The sequence below is a fragment of the Triturus cristatus genome, chromosome 10 (genome assembly GCF_964204655.1).
Source record: "Triturus cristatus chromosome 10, aTriCri1.1, whole genome shotgun sequence".
NCBI classification, from domain to species: domain Eukaryota; kingdom Metazoa; phylum Chordata; class Amphibia; order Caudata; family Salamandridae; genus Triturus; species Triturus cristatus.
In genome coordinates this window covers 292352362-292371740 of record NC_140593.1, presented here as the reverse complement: position 1 = coordinate 292371740, position 19379 = coordinate 292352362, and the positions used below count along the sequence as shown (strand labels likewise).

Here is a 19379-nt window from a genome sequence, read left to right as displayed (position 1 = left end):
CTCACTCCCTCCAGTTGCCATTTTATCAAAGATAAAAAGACAAAAAATAAACAAAAGACAGTTCTGCACTGAAAGTACAGAACACCTGCTAGGAATATTCCAATATTTCTACTGGAAACTTCAAAAAGAAAGAAATGGGTGTGAACTTTCTTTGAAGATTATTAAAAAGTGTCTTCTCGAATCAAATCTTTTTGTTTGCACAGACACATGATATTCGCAAACTCTGACATCATCCTGAATACCAGGAGTCATCGTGAAGACGTCAAATACAATTAACAAGTGCTTTACAATATAATCACAGACATGTATTCACACTGCATTAGTAAAAGACTGTTCCTAAACATTAATTACAATATGTGTTTTACATTGTTTTAAAAACACGCGAACTTCGTGAATATCCCCGACACTGGAAAATACATAGTGCAATATTTTGCAGTGAATTCTTAAATAATAATTACAAAAATTAATGAAGAAAAGAATATGTAGAGTGATTAAGCCACAAACAAAAAGGGCATGGAGAGGCACAGACTAACACCTAAATGGGTGGCATCAATAGTAGGAACAGGCACAGTGACGGACGTCAACTGTGAGCACCTCAAGGGCGAGTGCAGATAGGTACAGAGAACACAGGCACGGTCACAGCAACAAAATATGGACAGGCACAAAGATATAGGACCCCCGGCTGGTGAGAGGTGGAGGGCAAGGGTGGGCACATGGAGGGAAGACACAGACTGGAATTTAGCCTAAATGTGCAGCCAGGTACCTGGAGGGAAAGGGAGTATTGACACATAGAATGAAGGCACAGACAGGTACACAGAAAAAGTACAGACACCTACATACATGCATGAAAATTCACATAGAAAGAAGACTCTGACATACAGGCAGAAACATTGAAAGCATTTACAGGTATATGCAGTGAATGCCAGGATAGTATTGATGACAGAAAGAAGGCACAAGAAGGTGCAGGCATGGAATGCATAGACTGTCACAAAGAAAGCACAGGGAGGTAGCTGCATTGAGTGAAGGCTCAGGCAGGTAAACACACACACACCTACAGTTGCTGATACATCCACTGAGAGACCCAGAGAAGCACTCCCGACACCCACGCACAGGCACTCACACACAGCTGCATTCACACACACACACAGCTATGTACATACAGCCACTTACACACAGTCACACACCAGTCTCACATCCACTCATACAGCAACTTACACACCAATTCATACATGCACACACATTCACCAACCAATACAGCCACTCACACCAACTCACCAACCTATACATCCACTCACTCACCTACTCTCAGCAACTACAGGTTACAGTTAGGAAATACAATTTAGAAACATTAGATATTCAGTAAGAAATCCAAAAGTTACAGGGTTCATTATAATAAAGAAATAACTTTTAAATCACCATTGAAAGTCAATGAAAAAACAAAAAGGTTACAATGATGTTAGTTAGGGAATTCAATTAGAAAAAAAAGCCTTAAAAATTCTTGGAAAAATCATTATAATTTACGTCTGCACAATGCACTGCTTAGGACCTCAAATATGATATCACTCATGACCTGGTCAGTGACATCACTGATAAAATCATCCACAGAACCACTTACACACCCACTTGCTTCCCCATACCTCTCATGCACCTGTTTAACCACTCACATGCCCATACAAATACGCATACACCCACTGACTTATTCATAGAGCCGTTCACTTACACACCCACTCGCTTATATAGCCACTTACACATCCACTCAAAGATACTAACATGTACAAAGTCACCTAAACAGTCACTGAGACATCCACTCCCCCATACAGATGCTGACAAGCCTACTCACTCGCCTATAAACCCACTTGCACACCCATTAACTCACCCATACAGCCACTCATGTGGCCTCTCATTTACCATTTACAGCCATTAACACAGCCACTTGTTCACCCACACAAAAACACCCACCCATTCATCTATACTGTCTCTCACATACCCACTCACTCATCCATCCACCACTTACACACCCACTCACTCATAAAGGCACTCACACTGCCACTTACCCATACAACTGCTCACTCACCCATGTATTCACTGATACCACACCCACATGGATATAAACAATTAGACAGACACTTATAACCTATGTTTTAAAAACAAAATCACTCAGTAGACTACAAACTAAACAAATGTATATTTTGAGGTGCCTTAGAATATATGTTTAACACTCAGAAACTTTAGGAAAACACTCAATATCACTGGATGATATCACTGAACACGTCATGAGTGATGTAATATGTGAGGTCATAAGCAGTGCATTGTGTGGGATTAAGTTATAGTTAGCTCAGGTAATTATAGTTACTGAATTTCTATGGTTTTCTATAAGTGCAAAGTAGAACGTCTCTGTAACCTTAGTTTTTAATATATATATCGTCCAACAACTCTCCAACTGGCGGGAGCCCCCATCCCTACAGGGCGGCTTCGCAAGTGGGCATGGAGCATCCCGCATTTTGGCACACCAAAGCAAACACAGAAGATGCGAAGCCCAACTCTGCAATTCACTCGCTTCATTGCATTTTAGAGATGGCAGACCATTATACCCTTCACGTTTCGGCCATTGGTCATGGCCTTGTTCACAGGTAAGGTGCATCACATTTCATCAACTCCCACTTTTAAAACACATTAATCACGGGACTTTGGTGCAATATTACCATTACCATGGTGCACCTGGGTTGCTGTTGAAAACCGTGATAGATGAAGAATACTGCTGAATAGCGTTTAAGTACCACAGTTCAGATATATATATATATATACATACATATATACACATATACACACACACACCCACACACACACATACGATCCACTCTTTCAGATGCAACAATGGGTAGTGGTTGAACCACAGATGTGGGCGGGATCAAGTCTTTCCTCATGAATCAAAACCAACATATTTGCATCACAAAGATGAAGTCGGTTACGTATATATGTGGTATTTATATAGCATGAACTTAGTCAAAAGACAGCAGAACACTATACCAAGCAAACAGTCAACGGGTGAATTGGAGGTGTTTGCCTATTTCTAATACCTAAAAAGTACTGTCATTGCAGCATGATCTAGTGTTTAAAGAGTATATAATGATTTTGGCTAATTTCATTGAGCTCTAACGACTCAAATTCCAAAGGCATTCAGACAATTCTCAGACACTTCCTGGTTAGACAGTGAATTCGATACCTGAACAACATTTTTACATTTCTTTAAACAGTTCCTTCTGGATGAAGAAAAGATTTCAGTCCATAACCAGTGTAAAACCCATGGCCGTCCCTGCAGTCCCCCTCAGTCCGATGGCCCAATCTACTGGGAAGAGTTTTTCAGCCAGATAAGAGAATAACAATTTATATATGTGTTTTATTTGACACACAACTGACCTTTGACTCCCAAGTGAAGGTAGCTGTCAGCGGGACAAGCTTCCAGATGTTCATACTGAACAAGTTCTTCCTTCTTGTATTTAAAGACTGAAAGATGGACCTAGCAAGATCCCTTATTCTGTCCAAGCTTACCAAGGCATAAATTCTAGAACTGAAGAAGACTGAGAACTAAACTGCCATTTTAGGCATAACCATAATTATATCAACTATATTTCTTTTGCTTTGAAACTAGTTTATTGACTAATTGTCCATCGAAGGATTTAGTTAAAGATCATTTTATCCATTTGTCATCTTGAACATAAGCTCATATCGCCTCCAATATCTTCCCCAGTGATATGTTCCTTCCAGAAACAGATCAAAACATGCTGTGCTAGTGTGCATGGGAATGACGAAAGCAATGAAACATGGGGTTAGAATCATCAAAATAATCAGAACTCAACTCCAATACTGTGATTGCAATTCCTTTTCCACATAGTAAGGACAAACTTGAAAATTACCCTATTCAAGAATACACATGGAGCCCACACTGCTAAAGCTCAACCATCAGTTTCAATAATCTGTTCCTCAGACCGCTGGCTAGGCTGAACAAGGCAAGAGAGTGACCCCCCACCGTCTGCGGTGCGACACTGGCTCAGATTCAGCCAATACTGAGATGAAGCACAAACCAAAGGTCAACTAATATACTGTGATCACCGGGCAGTTAATCCAATCATATGGTCTAAGCGGCCACAAAATAATGTTTACAGTTTTATACATTTTTGAGGAAATAAACAGTTTCATCTTCTCCACATACAGTAGAAACCAGGTGCACATAGTGAATTTACTTACATCAAATGTATTGAAAATTCTAACACGATATATGTTCCCAATACAAATATATTTTTAACAATATATGCATATTTTGCTGATTCTCAAGGTATGACTCATCAGCAGAGAGTACATATGTTTTACACGAGCTTCGTATTGTACATAACTTAGCTCAATACATTTCCACATTAGCTCTTCTACGTGTCTGTCAATATGTCAGTCTCTTTCCCCATCTTTCTCCTCTACTCCCCATCATGCCTAAGCCCTGTGTTTCTCCAACTATCTGCTCAGTTACGAATGTAATTTTTTTTTATTTAAGTAACAATAAATCGCAGCTTGCAAAGTTAGGTTTTTGCAAGGCACTCATCTCACAACACCACTTGTTTGAACTTTATTTCACATTTTCAGATCACACATCACAGACTGATTTTAGCAACTGATACTGTCGAGGTTCGGCACTCAGTATATAAATAATGACAGCTGCACAATGCGAGAAGGTGAGACTGAAAACAACTCTTCTTATGCCAGCGAAAATAGCTTTAAAACGCATAATTTACTGAAAACAGTTTTTCTACACACATTCCTACATTTTTTTACACATTGTCACATAGAAAATAATTAGGCAAATACAAGTACCCCCAGAAAGTAAATTCATATCTATCATTGATGTGAAAATTACACTGCACAAAGAAAACAGTGTTCCTAAAAAACTAGTGTGCATGCCATGGACTTCTTTGGCAGTCTTTATTCAAAAGAATACATCTTAAGGCACTGTTCTTGGTCCAACAAGGCTTTTAAGCGAAGCCCCTCCTTTCCTGCGGACAAAGTGCAGCCGATTGGGGTTCAGCACTGTAGCGGACCACATACTCCTCAATTTGTTCTGAGATACAGGTGAGGCTGTGAGAGAGAATCCATATTGCCCCTTCAAACAAATCACTTGAGAAACACATTGCCGACTAGCAGTAGGTGTTACTGAGACCACTGTCCTTTAGATGTTATTCTCTTTTCATCTCCCGGAAGCCCAGATTAAGTTTCCCTTATCTCAGGACATTCAATGGTATAGCGCCAAGAGTCCACTGCAATGGGGTATGTTGTGCTATATAAGTAACTAAACACAACAGAACATAGTGCATGTAGCCAAGCTGAGAAAAAGCGTCCACAATTAGAAGGAAATGTGATCTGAAGAGATTATGCCCACATAGTACACAGGGTTCCTAAAACTCGTTCACACACGTCCGTTATCCAAGACACCACGTCTACTTGCCTTCAGATTGGAACCTTTCACACTCAGCCTCAGTGTGTAAAGGAGAAATTCTCTATATCTCACCAGAAAACCGAAAAATACAGTTGACTATGTGGTTGGACGCTACATTTGAGCGGCTTTCTGAAGACCACTTCTTAAGAGCAACTTTTATTGACTTCGATTTTACAATACAGTAAGAGTACATCAAGTGGGCCTTACATGCATTGAAGAAAGGACAATACTTAGTGTTTACCTAATTAAGGACAGTCCTTTTGAAATCAACAAGTTACTGGTTTGCTTTCGACAGATGTGTTGTTCTGTAAATAAAGCACTGACATGTCACATGGTCAAAAACTATTCGGCTTCTGCTCCAGGCTATTGCACTGGAAAGCTATTGGTTGATGCTAGGACAATGAATCAATCAAGCTTTTGAATCACAATTATTCATTATCGTCACTTGCTTTTTGCTCATGTATGGCGGATACTAAAAATGTAACAAGTGAGAAGGGAACTTTCCACTGATCACATTGAAAGAAACAGGACGTGAATAATGAATCACCATCTCCCTGATCTAAGCCTTAAGAGGACATCTACAGCTTCTACTGAAGCTGGAAGCAAAGGGATGCTTCATTACCAAGAGACAGAGGCTCAATTTAGTGTCCTTTTTCTATGTCTTACCTTTGAGGGGTACCCTCATATTGTTGAATATATAATACATGCCACAGTGAACCACTTAAGAATATTTTAACTCAAGGGGGGCAGCTGTAGACTCAACAGGATAAAGACACGAGGTGCAAGGGGGTGTGAATCTAAAAGGAAGGCAACGCCAAGTCTTTGTGGACACCACAAGCAGAAATACAGACTACGTGGTTCATCAGCATTCTTCGGTGACAATAAGACTTGAGGAGATTACGTTTTAGTGTTAAATTACAAAAAGTATTTACTTCAGTGAAGTACAAAATGAAGAGAGTTGAAGCAACTGTCCCTCTCACCGGTTTCATTCTTTTTCGGGAACTATACCTCTTCAAAAGTTTCGGGAAAGAATGGTGCTTGGCGTTTTCTTTTTTACAGAAGACATAAAAATCTGCCCATTTTAAACGCAAGGTGGGATGAGTCATGTTCCACCAATTTCAGGCCCGGGATTTCTAAGGTGTCACACACCTTAACTATTTTGAGAGAATTTTTTTTTAGAAGTGACTCGTTACCTTTTCATTATCACCGAAATTACTGAATACAGTATTTCAATTGTCACACCTAATAAAAAGGCTTGTTTCCTGAGAATCTTTTTAATTGCAAGAATACTGAAAAATGCTGGCATCCACAGTAGGTGACTCACTATTTTTAATAGATGTAAAAGTGAAAGAAGGGTTTGTTAACCATGCCTATTACCGTGCTTCTGAAACACTGAGGCAAGTGCGGATTCTCTCAGTGGCCTTTCAAGCCATCACACTCCTTCACATTACATCAGGACTTTGTTTGACAGGAAGCCTGACCTTTTCACATCAGTTTCTTCTCTGGGAGTGCCACTTCCCAAAAGGCAGTATTTCGGGCACGCGTGTGTGTCATGGCATTTCCCTGACTACCACCGAAAAATGTAAACACAGCTCTGGAACTGGCAGACACTGCTCAAGAACAGGAAACCCTTGTTCCGTGTGACTTCCGTTTTTAAAGCACGCCCTAATGTGTACATATGTGTTGCTAGAATTGGTGAATCCAAATGACAGGCTCTGCTGTGACAGGATGAGCTCAGGGAAGTGTCCCATTTCATTTGTTCACAACATCGAATATTAGTGATTCCTATCTCCAGGGTATCAGCAATGGATACAATGGGTTTGGCGTTATCTTTTAATTGAAAAAGATAAGAGAAAGCACAATGTAGGTATTCATATTTAAATGTGTTCACGTGCATACGGTGGCTGTGTGTTCAGCATCTTCTGCATGCCGCCTGCAACTTTGTTTTAGCTTGGGAGAAGAAACAGACATAATACGAGGTGCTGTCTACCAGCACGATACGTGGTACCTCCAAATGAGGCTTATACGCAAAGAAACAAGTATTCCAATGGAAATGGAAGCCACGAGAAACAAGTACATACATGTCCACACAAAACACAGTGAACCCTCCAGGAAACATCTCCAGTCTCTCAGCACGAAGAGGGAACACCCAGCACCAGGTGGAACATAATAAATACAGCGCCTTCTTTCACGGGCAAGCACGTGCTGCGATAGGCGCCGAGAGCAAGTTTGCATCCCAACCGGTAGTAATGGTGGGTACAAAACACAGTACTCACAACGGATGCAGGGGTATGTCTTTTGGTGGAAAGGTAAAAGTTGGAAAATCCCCTGCTTTATTCTGATTTCCTGTCCCATCATACCTGCTGCCAAGTAAAATACAAACTAAAACAGCAAGAAAATGCATGACTTTATACATACTACCCTGATGGATCTTAATATTGCACCCAGCACAAGATAGGTTTCTTATGACCCATTGCCCCAGGATGGCTCTTTTGGTCATCGGTGATAAAAGGAGGAGCACATGGCAGACAAGGGGCTTCACTGCTGAGATCTGGAGCTTCACGCACATTGCCTCAGGGACGGGAAGTCATTTCAGGCTATGTGCTGCCACACTCGTTTTATAGATCCAATTTAATACCAGAGCAGCTCAGAGTTATAGCTTAATAGTTCCTAATTCTTGACGTTTGCCGGCAGCCTGCCAAGTGGACTGATTGCGTTTCCCTGCCATCCAGCAGCTGATTCTGCAAATGATATTACAGCAGAGTCCATCCGCAACAGCAGATCTGGAAACGCCATGTGCACTGAACTTCGTCTTGGCAAGATCTTCAAACAGGTCTGCAGAAGTCCCACATGGCAGGGGCACAGCAACACCACAGATCGCACCCAGGCTGAAGCCCCTTTAGCATGCACCTCGTGCAGGTCACATGATGGGAACTCTGGGGCACATAAATGAAGCGCCATGTGCTCTGGTACCATATTCCATCGTGTCTGTGGCACTGCTTGGAGGTTATACACCTGCCACAAAACGGCATGAGCACATCTACGTAGTTTCATGTGCATTTAACTTTATTATTGCTGTGATGCGTAGTGCATCTTTATTCACATTTATGAACGTTGTGAATTGCAAATCTTACTGCTTTTTGGTGTGGAAACGTGCCACAAATTTGGCACCAAATATCACTATATTGCCATACATGTACTTGGATATACACATGAACCTATAAAAAGACTTACATTAGTAATACCTGTGTAAACACACTGCACGCACATTTAGAAATAACATGCATGCACAAAAAGTAGGGTTAGCTTGAAACACACAGATTGTACTGCACAAATATAGACACCTACAAACAAGCATATTGCCCAATAATGGCTTTGCAGCAGAGAGCTTGCCCTGCTCGCGTGCAGGGTGTAGCGTGACATGTGCCAAGTACACCCGCCGGTAATGTCAGCCCTCACACACACACACACACATATGAGCGTTTAAGTAGAAAACAACTGTGCCATTACCGGTAATGAAGTGCCATTCTTCCGCAGAGGTCCCCTGAAGACTCCTTTAATGCCACGGAAGTGCCCATTGCTAAGATGCGTGGAGCTGATGACAAGGTAGTAGCACGCCATACGGTCCGGTGTCTCCCATATGGACCCTGCCTTGGCATACGTGGGCCAGCTCAGCGCTGGCAGCTTGGCCGGATGCAGCTGGAAACATGAAGCCCTCGCATCCAGCGTGCGGGTCCCTGCCAGTCTGCTCTGAAGAAAGCCAGCCTCTCCAACTGCTATTGTTATCTGCCGATTAGGAATCGGTGCTGAGCAGGCAGCCCGTCTGCTCAGCGCTGTAATCCCGGGAAGCCGCGAGGAATGGCAGAGCCCCGAGACTGCCCCGGCGTCAGCGGCTCTCCAGGCTCGGTGTCACCGCTCCGCGCCTCCCGGTGGGTGGATGACCAGGGCCAGCGGTGGCGTCTGTTAGCTGTCCAGGGTGACAGAGTAGTTCGCAGGCTGCAGGCGGTCTTTCCTCATTACAGCAGCTTTGTCTTAGCCAACAAATACCTCCCTTGCGTCGCCTGTAAGAGCAGGCACAAGTTAACAGCACACCACTCTTCCAAAATCACGCAGCACCCGGCTGCTGTGCGCCTGGTAACGCTGGGGAATGGTCTCAATGCTGGGGCGGCCACATTCAGAAGAAACAAGGCAATTAGTTTAAAACGCCCGATTTTGTGGCAGAAATCCTACCTAAAGAGAAGCGCCGATTCCTTGCAGAACTTTCCCCTCTTCCCCGGCAATTCCCCTCTCTCCCTGCCCCCCGTGTGGGTCGCCAGCATCCCTGTCTGCGTCTTTCGCTCTCCCCCGCTCTGTCTGCTACCTGCCTGCCTCAGCCTGTGCTTGGAGCCAAGCTGTAGGCAGCACAGCCTCGCCGTCAGCAGCAGCAGCTCTCCAGCTGGCCGTGAGAATGATCAATTCACTCCGAAAGAGGGTAAAGGCAAAGAAACAGGCGCCAATCAGTTCATTGCCTCACAGCAATAACCCCCAGCAAGTGGCATTTAAGTGAATTATGCTGTTTGTTTTGAAGAAAACCACCGGGGTGCGGGCGGCGGAGGCAGCAGAGGGAACAGAGCCCCGCATTTCCAACCCGTTCAGCCGGGAACCCCCTCTCCTGTTTTTCCTTGAGGCACCCCAGCCTAAATATTTAATTCGACTCCAATAATCAGCAATCTTCCACTCATTGTGCGAGCAAAAACACGCCCCGCCCTCTTTCCCCGCTCCCTTTCCCGGGCCGTCTCCTGCGTGCAGCTATGTTATTGAATTAATTAAGCGCATTCTCGCTAATGCCTGCCTATTGATTGGGAACCAATTCTACGGCGCTTTGCGGAGACAGGCCACGTTTCCAACTCAATCCTCTCAAAGGCTACTTTTCGGAATCACCCCATCTCGCTTCAGTGTATTAGCTTCAAAACACAGCGCGGGAGATAATTCACCACTTTCATAATTTATTGAGTCTTTTGAGAGGTTTTCAATTCTAGCCGGCAACAAGAGAGCATTCTCTCCGCTGCCGAGGCGGCCGCCTCAGATCTGACTCTTTAATAGTGTATGCAAATCCTGTTTGATTACAACAATGCACAGGCTTTGCTTCTGCCGCTATATGGTAAATAGTAATGAGGCAACCCAGAGCTGCTTCCTAGAAAAAAAGTACAATTAATTTTGCCTTTTATCTTACCAATTAATATTCCTGTCTAAATACATTCATCACAAAAATGCCTGTCCATAAATGCGTTTTATAGACTAGGAGAAGTAATAGGCCAAACATGTTGTACAGATGCAATGAACATTTAACCCGTATTTACGCTTGTCACATGGATGGGGTATAGGTAGTCTAAAGAAACAGCTTTTTTTCTGTTGCAGTTATATATAGCGCGAACTCTATCCGAAGGTGTTGGAGCGCTTTACACGAGCCCCAACTGTATTATGTAAGGGCACATTTTGTAAGGTACAGGGATCTTACGCATTTTTTTTATTTTTTCTACATAGCATGAATTTGAACCGAAGGTCTCAGAGCGCTTTACATCGCACCAGTTGCAATGCACATTATTTTTTGTTAGGCACGGGCAGATTAAGTGACTTGCCCAGAATCATAGGATGTTCAACGACATTACCCAGACTCGAACCCAGTTCCCCAGATTCGAGAGCCACCGCCCTAGCCTTGAGGCCAACTCCTCTCCCCTTTACCCAGAATCACAAGATGTTAAACTAAGAGGCCGAGACTCGAGCCTGGTTCCTCGTTTCCAAAGTCGGCAGCTCTGGCCTTACCCCCATACTCTTCTTTAGCTTCAGAGATCCCGTCAGCTAGCAAAGAACTAACACTGGTATGTATTTCATTTTCCAGGGACCAAATGTGAGAAACAAAACGAGAGGCTTCTCTCCTCATCCTCAAACCTGGTCAGCGGATGCTAAACACATCTGCTATGTCAAGAACTAATAAAACAACCAAGAGGTTTGACTTTTTGTACTGCATGCATACAGAGGCACGCACAGTACTGGGGCACAACCACACACACATGGAATTATATCCACTGTAACATGGATAGAGGCACCCATGCACTCAGTCCCATGAGTATACAGATATCCAGGGCTTTACGTGGGCCAGGTCTCAGACCCACAGTAATTAAAAAAAAACACGTTGAAACTGCTCCCTCCTGGGCTCTGTGTCAATATCCTTAATTTTACTGGTAAAACATTGATCGATTTCTCAGCAAAGACTGGAAAAAGCCTTAAGGTATCCCATGTCAGGGATGCGATCCCTGTTCATACTTCACGATTTATTTAATCTTGCCTTTCCAAAGAGCATTTGTTTTTCCAAAGATTCTTTGTTTTTGTAGTTTGTGACTGTTGTGTGGTGCATACTTTGAACTGAGTCGCTTCCAGACGCCTGGCTGAGTTCAGGTTGTGGGGGGATATTTATAATGGTGCACAGTTTAGATCTGTGGGGCTGAGGCTGGAGGCAGAGTGTGTTTCGTGCAGGGCCTGTCTGTGGATCGTACACATGAGCAGGCTACATACAATCCTTGGCCTCTCTGCAGAGTGCACAGAGTAATGGTCACATATGTTACAATTGTAATTGTGGGAAAGTGAGTGACAGAGGCATACAGCTGTCGAAATATGGATAGCACAAAAGGAAACAAAAATGCATTTCTTGTAGGTGAGTGGTCGAGTTGTATGCAAGGAGGTGAATGGTGAAGTGTAGGGGGATGAAAGGAAGTATGAGCAGAAGGAGAGCATGAAAAGACAGTGCTGAAGAGGAAAGAGATGATGTGTGAGATAGGCAGATGGAGATTTCAGAAAGCTGTGGGGAGAAAAAGAGCCTAAATGTCTAATAAAATGAGAGATTGCAGTTATATGAAAAGGAGACCTCGAGAGATTGAGACACTTCAAGACCACTACCTCTTCCAAAGATCTTCGGGACTAATTTAGATCTTGGCAGAAGGGAATACTCCGTCAGAAACGTGACGGAGATCCCATCCACCATATTACGATCCCATTATATCACATGGAGATCGTAATACGGCGGACGGGATTTTTCACGTTTGTGACGGAGTATTCTATCCACTGAGATCTAAATAAGGCCCTTAGTATTAATGTTGAATTCACAGCCCCCTACATTTAGATGTGAAACATTTTCAATTCTCCACCAGCGTTCTTATTCACTTATTTGATATAGCTATACAGCTACCCAGAAGGAGGCAGTATCATCTGTTAAATGCTAAATTAGACCAGATATCAGATGGTAAAGTCTTTGACATCCTTCCCATCGCACAGGTCCTTATCCTGTTCAACCGCCAACAGTGACTTCTGAGTGCAGCTTTACTTTCTCTTGCCACTTTTACCCCTAAACCCTTAAAAAACATCTCTCACATAGATTTCCCTTGCCTTTCAATCATTTTGTATTATTTTTTAAAAATAAAACAATCTTTATTTTTAGAAATTGTTTGTGGGAGTTTTATTGTGTTGTGTTTTGACTTCTTAATTGTTTTAGTACTAAATACTTAGGAAATATTCCTTAACTTAAGTCTTTCTGCTTTGTGCCACAGCTACAAGGGGTTACGTCCAGGTTTATTTATTGAACCTGTGTGTTGCACTTGACAAGATTGAAGACTTAGCAGCTACAGGTGTGAGGAATTTGCTTGATTTTCTTTCATGTAATCATGCAAAATACTCAAAAAGTATGCAGAATTATGAATAATTATGTGAAATGCATCTCCAGCACCCTGTGTTACAAAATGACAGAGTAAAGAAATTTTGTGTTATAAAAAATTTACAAACAGCAAGCTGCCTTGCACAAGCATGCACCCTTTTTGTTTACTCCACCCTGCTCCTGGCTATCTATACCTCCTGTTTCCCTACTTCTCAGACCCACTTGCTTCCATTCGCCCCATTCATGCCCACCTCTTCCCCTTTTTTAACTTTATATTCACTAGTTATCAATTTTTGACTGTCCTTGTGTATTTATCTTTTGTTTTTTGTTCCTTGTTTGTCTATATTTGTATATCTTCACTTTACCTTTATTTTCCCTTAGCTAGGACAGCAGTGCTACCGTGCCCTCCAGGACCCCCAGACATCAACAGTGGCCTGAAGGGATAAGTCCTGCCACACGTTTAGTGCAGAGGTTATAGCAGTGAAGCAATGAAAGCAGCACCACTGCACAAAGGAGCACGTCTGTTGTGACTTAAATATATGGTTGTGTTAGAAATGGGGATCTCTAGTTGACAGAGGTAGGTACCCTTGTCCAAATAGGGACCCTTGCTTCTAATCAGGGAAAGGGAGATATACACTCTAGATAACCTCTGCTCACCCCATTTATAGCTTGGCACAAGCAGGCAGGCTTATCCCAAAGGCAATGTGTAAAGTATTTGTGCTCAGAACACACAGTAATACAGTGATAACACCACAAATGGACACCACACCAGTTTAGAAAAATAAACTTTCTTTATCTAAACTTAACAAGACCAAAACGCCAAAAATCCAACATACAAGTATTAAGAAAAATGACTTTTAAAAGGTTTTAGCAACTGTGCCCATAGAAAACTATGGATGCGTGATTTCTGGCAAAGTACCTGTTGTTGTGACAAAATTCACCAAGCCAAACAGCCGCAGCAATGGAAAGCATTGCAAAACAAAGAGATGCTTCGATTTCTGAGACCTTCGAGGATGCGATGCAACAGTTCCGCTGGGCACAGGGGAGCAGTGCGTCGGGTCCAGTCTGTAGGGGGTAGCAATATGTCGATTCTGCGACGACTTCGATCCGTGGGTGATGCATCGGGGAAAAATTGCCACACAGGGACGATGCATGGAAATCCGGGATGTGTCGGCAGACAATGCGGCGGCATCAAGCAGTGCTGCGTCGATTTCTTCAGCTGTGATCCCTCATTGTGTCGATTCTTGCAGCGGCGACAGCGATGAGTGGAGATTCTTCTCACACCACGGCGTTGCGTCAGAAAACTGTCGCAAGAAGAGCATTGTGTTGATTTTCTTGTTGTTGCATTGCTTTCCAGCTCACAGCAGCAGAAACAACCTCCAGAGGCCCCACACAGTCACATGCACTTCTTGGCAGGTCAGAACTCCCAGCAAGGAAGTTCGGAGGAGCCGGGGGGGGGGGGGGTGGAAGTCTTTGTGTTCCGGAGACTTCAAAACTGGAGGCAAGCTCTACTCAAGCCCTTGGATTCTTTCCTCAAGCAGGGGACACATCACAAAGCAAAGTCCTTCTCCTTTCCTTGGCAGAAACAGAAACTGCAGGCCAACCCTTGACACACAGCAAGGGCAGTACTTCTCCTCTGTTTCTCCAGCTCTTCTCATTGGCAAAGGTTCCGCTTGATTCCAGAAGTAGTCTAAAGGTCAGGGGTTTTAGGTCAAATACTTATAACCCAAAATGTCTTTGTTCTCTTTATGCAGAGAAGCCCTGTGCTCAGTCAAAACCAGTGCTGTCCTCTCTGGTGCAGCTTCCTGGCAGGGGGTGGAGATAGCATTGTGGAAAGCAGATCAGGCCCATTCAGGTAAAAGGAAATCTCCTGCACCTACTCTAAATGCAGCCCAGGTCTATTCAGCCCAGCCCTGACTCATCAGCTGCTGCTCCTCCCCAGTCCCTGACACTGCAAACCAAGACAGTCAATCCACATCCTATCAGAGGCACACTGGATGGCTATGCAAGAAAATACCTACTTTCTAAGAGTGGTATTTTCAAACAAAGAATGTAAAAATCACCCTCACTTAAAGATCCATTTTAACACTCTGAGTTCAGGCATACTAAACTTTATTTCTCTAACTTGTTCCAATGGGTAGGTATATTTATAAGATGTTACACATCAACTCCCATTCTGTCCTAAGGGGCAAGCTAGCCTTTCAAAACTGAAAAATGAAATTGGCAGTATTTCACTATCAGGACATCCTACACACATCAGTACATGCCCTACCTTTCACAAACACTGAACCCTGCCCAGGGAGGTATCTTGGGCCTTATATAAGGGTGCCTTACATGTAAGAAAAGGGAAGGTTGGGGGCTGGCAAGTGGGTGCATTTGCCAAGTCGACATGGCAGGTAACTAACTGTACACAGACACTGCAGTGGCAGGTCTGAGTTACCGTTTCAGAGATACTCAAGTGTGTGGCACAATCAGTGCTGCAGGCCCACTAGTAGTATTTGATTTACCAGCCCTGGTGAAGTACTGGGTATTTTAAGCCCAGCGGTGCAGGGGAACACACCCTATGACTTCGGGTTCTTCCTGTTTCAGACCTACAGAAACACAGAGTCTTCTGGGTGAAGTCAAAGATCAGTTTATTGGCTGCAGACCAATTACAGGTATCCAAGAAGTACAACAGCGTGTGTGTTCTTAGGAGACTGCTGAAAATCATAGAAACGGGCTTCTTCTTAAATACAGAATATCCTGCTTCAGGCATACATTCCTTAGTTTACGATATGGCTATTACATGTATACATTACAAACGAAAAGGCAGAGTCATGATGACCATCCCACATTCCAGTTAAGCCAGCCCGCAATTATTTACCCAGCAAGGCTCAGATCCCACATCAGATATCGATAAGCCCCAATAAACATGAGCATCTCCTGTTTGGAAAACAAGCCATAAAGCAGGAACAGTCAGGTGCGAAAGAGATTAGCTGGAGGCTTGTGTAGGATGAAAAGACTTTATGGTGTGTCAAGCCCTGATACTAATCACAGGTGGCCAGAGGACGGGGAACTCGTGAGACCGGACTGACCTGGGGCAGCGGAGCCAAGCTGCCCAGGTCACAGAAAAGTCAAAGGAAAGGCACATTTGCTCTAAAAGGCCCGTATTTGCCCCATGCTATGTAGCCTATGTGAGGGCAACCATAAGATGGCCACCGCTTCTAAAATGGAACCCACGTAGTGATGTATAATAGCGTATACACAGTGCATTCATAGCTAAAACGTTACAAAAAGCACTTGTACATACCGCATTAACCATTCGCGGTTCACTAATACCGGGATAGACAGGGGTAGGGCCCTGCCTCCTACGCGGTCCCAAATTCTAAAGTACGACAGACCCTCCTTTTGCCCTTACATAGGCAATAACTATACTCATTTCAATCCGAGTCTAGGTCAATATTCATGAAGTCATGGAGATGTTGCTGTAGCATCATCCTATTACTTAGCTCGTCCCTCGATACAGGTTTCCTTACACATAATGTAGCACAGAGGCCACATATCGCAGGAGCACACTGTACGCACAGACAGAACAGGAAAAGGATGGCTAAGATCATTCCAATGACCATCAGAACTTTCCAACCCCAGGCAGATATCAGTTCCCAGAACCACCCCACCAGTGACCAATCTGCTTTATCCACGTGTATGGACTCAGATATCTTATGTAGTTTGGAGATGGCTTGATAAACTGTTGGAGCGTTGTCTGGTATGAAAATGCAACAACTAGATTGGATAACCTTACATACCCCACCGTGCTCTGCAAGTATGACGTCTAGAACCATGCGGTTCTGCAAAGTCATGAGGCGATCCGCTTGGAGCTCAGCTGTCAAATTACCAAGGGCACCAGCCGTAACATTAACAGTGGATTCAACCACACGAGTCAGTTGTCTCAAGTTCCTACTATTGACCATAGGTCCCCAAAACGGCAGGAAACCCAAAAAGAAATCTCCCGCTTCCTGACCGTCAGTATCCTCCTTACTAATTACGCCTCTCACAACTCTGGTCTTGTGATAGTCGGAGGCGGCAGTAAATGTTGGCGGTAGCAGATTTGCAATATAACATGTGCCCGAGAAATCAGGGGGCAACCATGTATATGCTCGGTCATTGCAGATAAGATATGTACCCTTGGCAGCCAAAAACGCTGGGGAAAACTGTGACGGAAAAGTGTACGTTTCAGTACAGTCACTTCTTCCCAGTTGAGCTCTAGGATTCTGACTATTACCTTGCAAACAGAACTGACCTATGTGGGGTACGACCCAGATTGGGGATGAGATTTTTCGCTGTCTTTCACCCAGACTAATACTATACCCCGTCGCGTTCCACCCTACATAAGCTCTCAACTCTTCTTTGGGAATAGATGAGTATGCATCGATATCTCTGCTCATATCGGCAACTCCTTTCATTAAAGCTTTATTATTGGTGCTAGGTCTGATGGAACGCGGTTGTCGTGGGGAGTACACATCTAGTGCATAGAGAAACATGGTCTGGAATGCCCATGACGATCCATTGTAACTATACGGCAGCACTAGATAGGGAATACCCTTATTAATGGTATGTGGCATTAAACCACACACCCAACAATTGGTTGTATTCATAACTAGTTGGTGCTGGTGCAGGAGCTTTATAAACGAGTTATTCACAAACTCTGATCGTCTAGCTTGTTCATGTTCAGGCAGAGGGTGAAAAGAGTGTGAGGAGACAGTAGGAGGAGGTATAGGCTGTACAGTGGGTGCAATGGGCTCTTGAGAGGAGAAGAATACAAATCCTACAGTAAACACTACCATACTACATAATACAAACAGACATAAAAATACAAAACGTTTGCGCTTCATTATTTTACACATTCTTGTTTTAAAGTTCATTTCCTCAGCGAGTCTCTCCATCTTACAAAACTCCATCCTCTAATCGTGCCGCTCGCGGCGGGTGAGTTTCTTCTGGTAAGGAGTACGCCTGTCAGTCCAGGGAACGCCCTAGACCAACCAGAACCGTTGACCTAACGTCTTCGGCCTGTACCCCAAAGTCTTGGCACCGCGACCCTGCGGCTGAACCCGGATGGTGGTTCGAAAAACAAAAATCAAGAAAGTCCTTCAGATGGGAGAGCTCTGGTTATCAAAAAATAAAAAGGTAAAAGAAAAAGAATATTTATTTGTCCATAGGCCTTGGTCTTAGATTGTAATGGAGACGGCCAGGTACTGTTTGATCTTGGAACAAGAGTTCAGGCTCTGTGGTGTCCAATCGAATTGACGGCGGCACAGCTTCTTGCAAAATATCGTCACTTTCCTGTGCTGAAGTTGTGCCTTTTATGCGTGCATCACTGAAAGACACAAAACGAGGTACAGTGTCTGTTTCAGAGTCAGCGATACCCTCCTGGACCCACTGGTCATCCGGCAGAGGCAAAGGGATCCTCTTCACGTGGGTGCCATGGATCCAGTTCTTTTTCCCCTTTACTCGAACAGCTGATCTTGTAGATAAGAGCACGAGATGAGGGCCGATCCAACGGGGCTCATCGTTGCTTTTCCGCTGGAAGTTTTTCACGAGGACCCACGTGCCAGGTTCGATAGGGTGTCCAGGAGCTTCAGAGGCCGGGGGGGAGAGTATCGTGCACCTGTTGGTGTAAAACACGCAGTTTAACCGTCAAATCATACAAGTAATCAAGCAGTACTGTGTTCGATTTCACTGAATTTCGCCGGTCTTGGCACACCCCATACATTGGCCGGGCGGCCAAAAACGACCTCGTAGGGACTAAGTCCCACTCGTGAATGCACAGTCATTCTGGTGGACAGGAGTGCTAGAGGCAGAGCGTCAGGCCATTTAAGACCTGAGCTCGCTTGAATTTTGGCCAGTTTGAGTTTTAGAGCGCCATTGTAGCGCTCTACTAATCCAGCTGATTGAGGGTGATTTGCAGCGTGAAATTTCTGCTTTATACCTACTCCCTCACACACATTCTTCATCACTTGACCCACAAACTCACTCCCATTATCACTCCACACCATTCTTGGCATTCCAAACCTAGGGAAAAATTCCTTCACAAGGGCTTTGGCTGTGGACAGAGCAGTGTTATCTTTTAGAGGATAGGCCTCTATCCATTTTGAGAAAGCACAAACAACCACCAATACATATTTCAGGTTGTTGCATCTTTCCATGTGGATAAAATCCAACTGCAAAACTTCAAATGGA

General features: G+C 43.8%; 1 protein-coding gene across 1 annotated transcript in view; it reads right to left on the bottom strand.

Moving 5' to 3' along the window:
* Positions 1-10213, bottom strand: part of ZNF804B (zinc finger protein 804B) — a 1022517-nt gene extending 1012304 nt beyond the window's left edge. Inside the window, exon 1 of the mRNA XM_085631205.1 lies at positions 8990-10213. Within this exon, the coding sequence (XP_085487331.1) occupies positions 8990-9100 (111 nt within the window). The 5' untranslated portion in view covers positions 9101-10213. The remainder of the gene's footprint in view (positions 1-8989) is intronic.
* Between the last annotated feature and the right edge of the window lie 9166 nt (positions 10214-19379).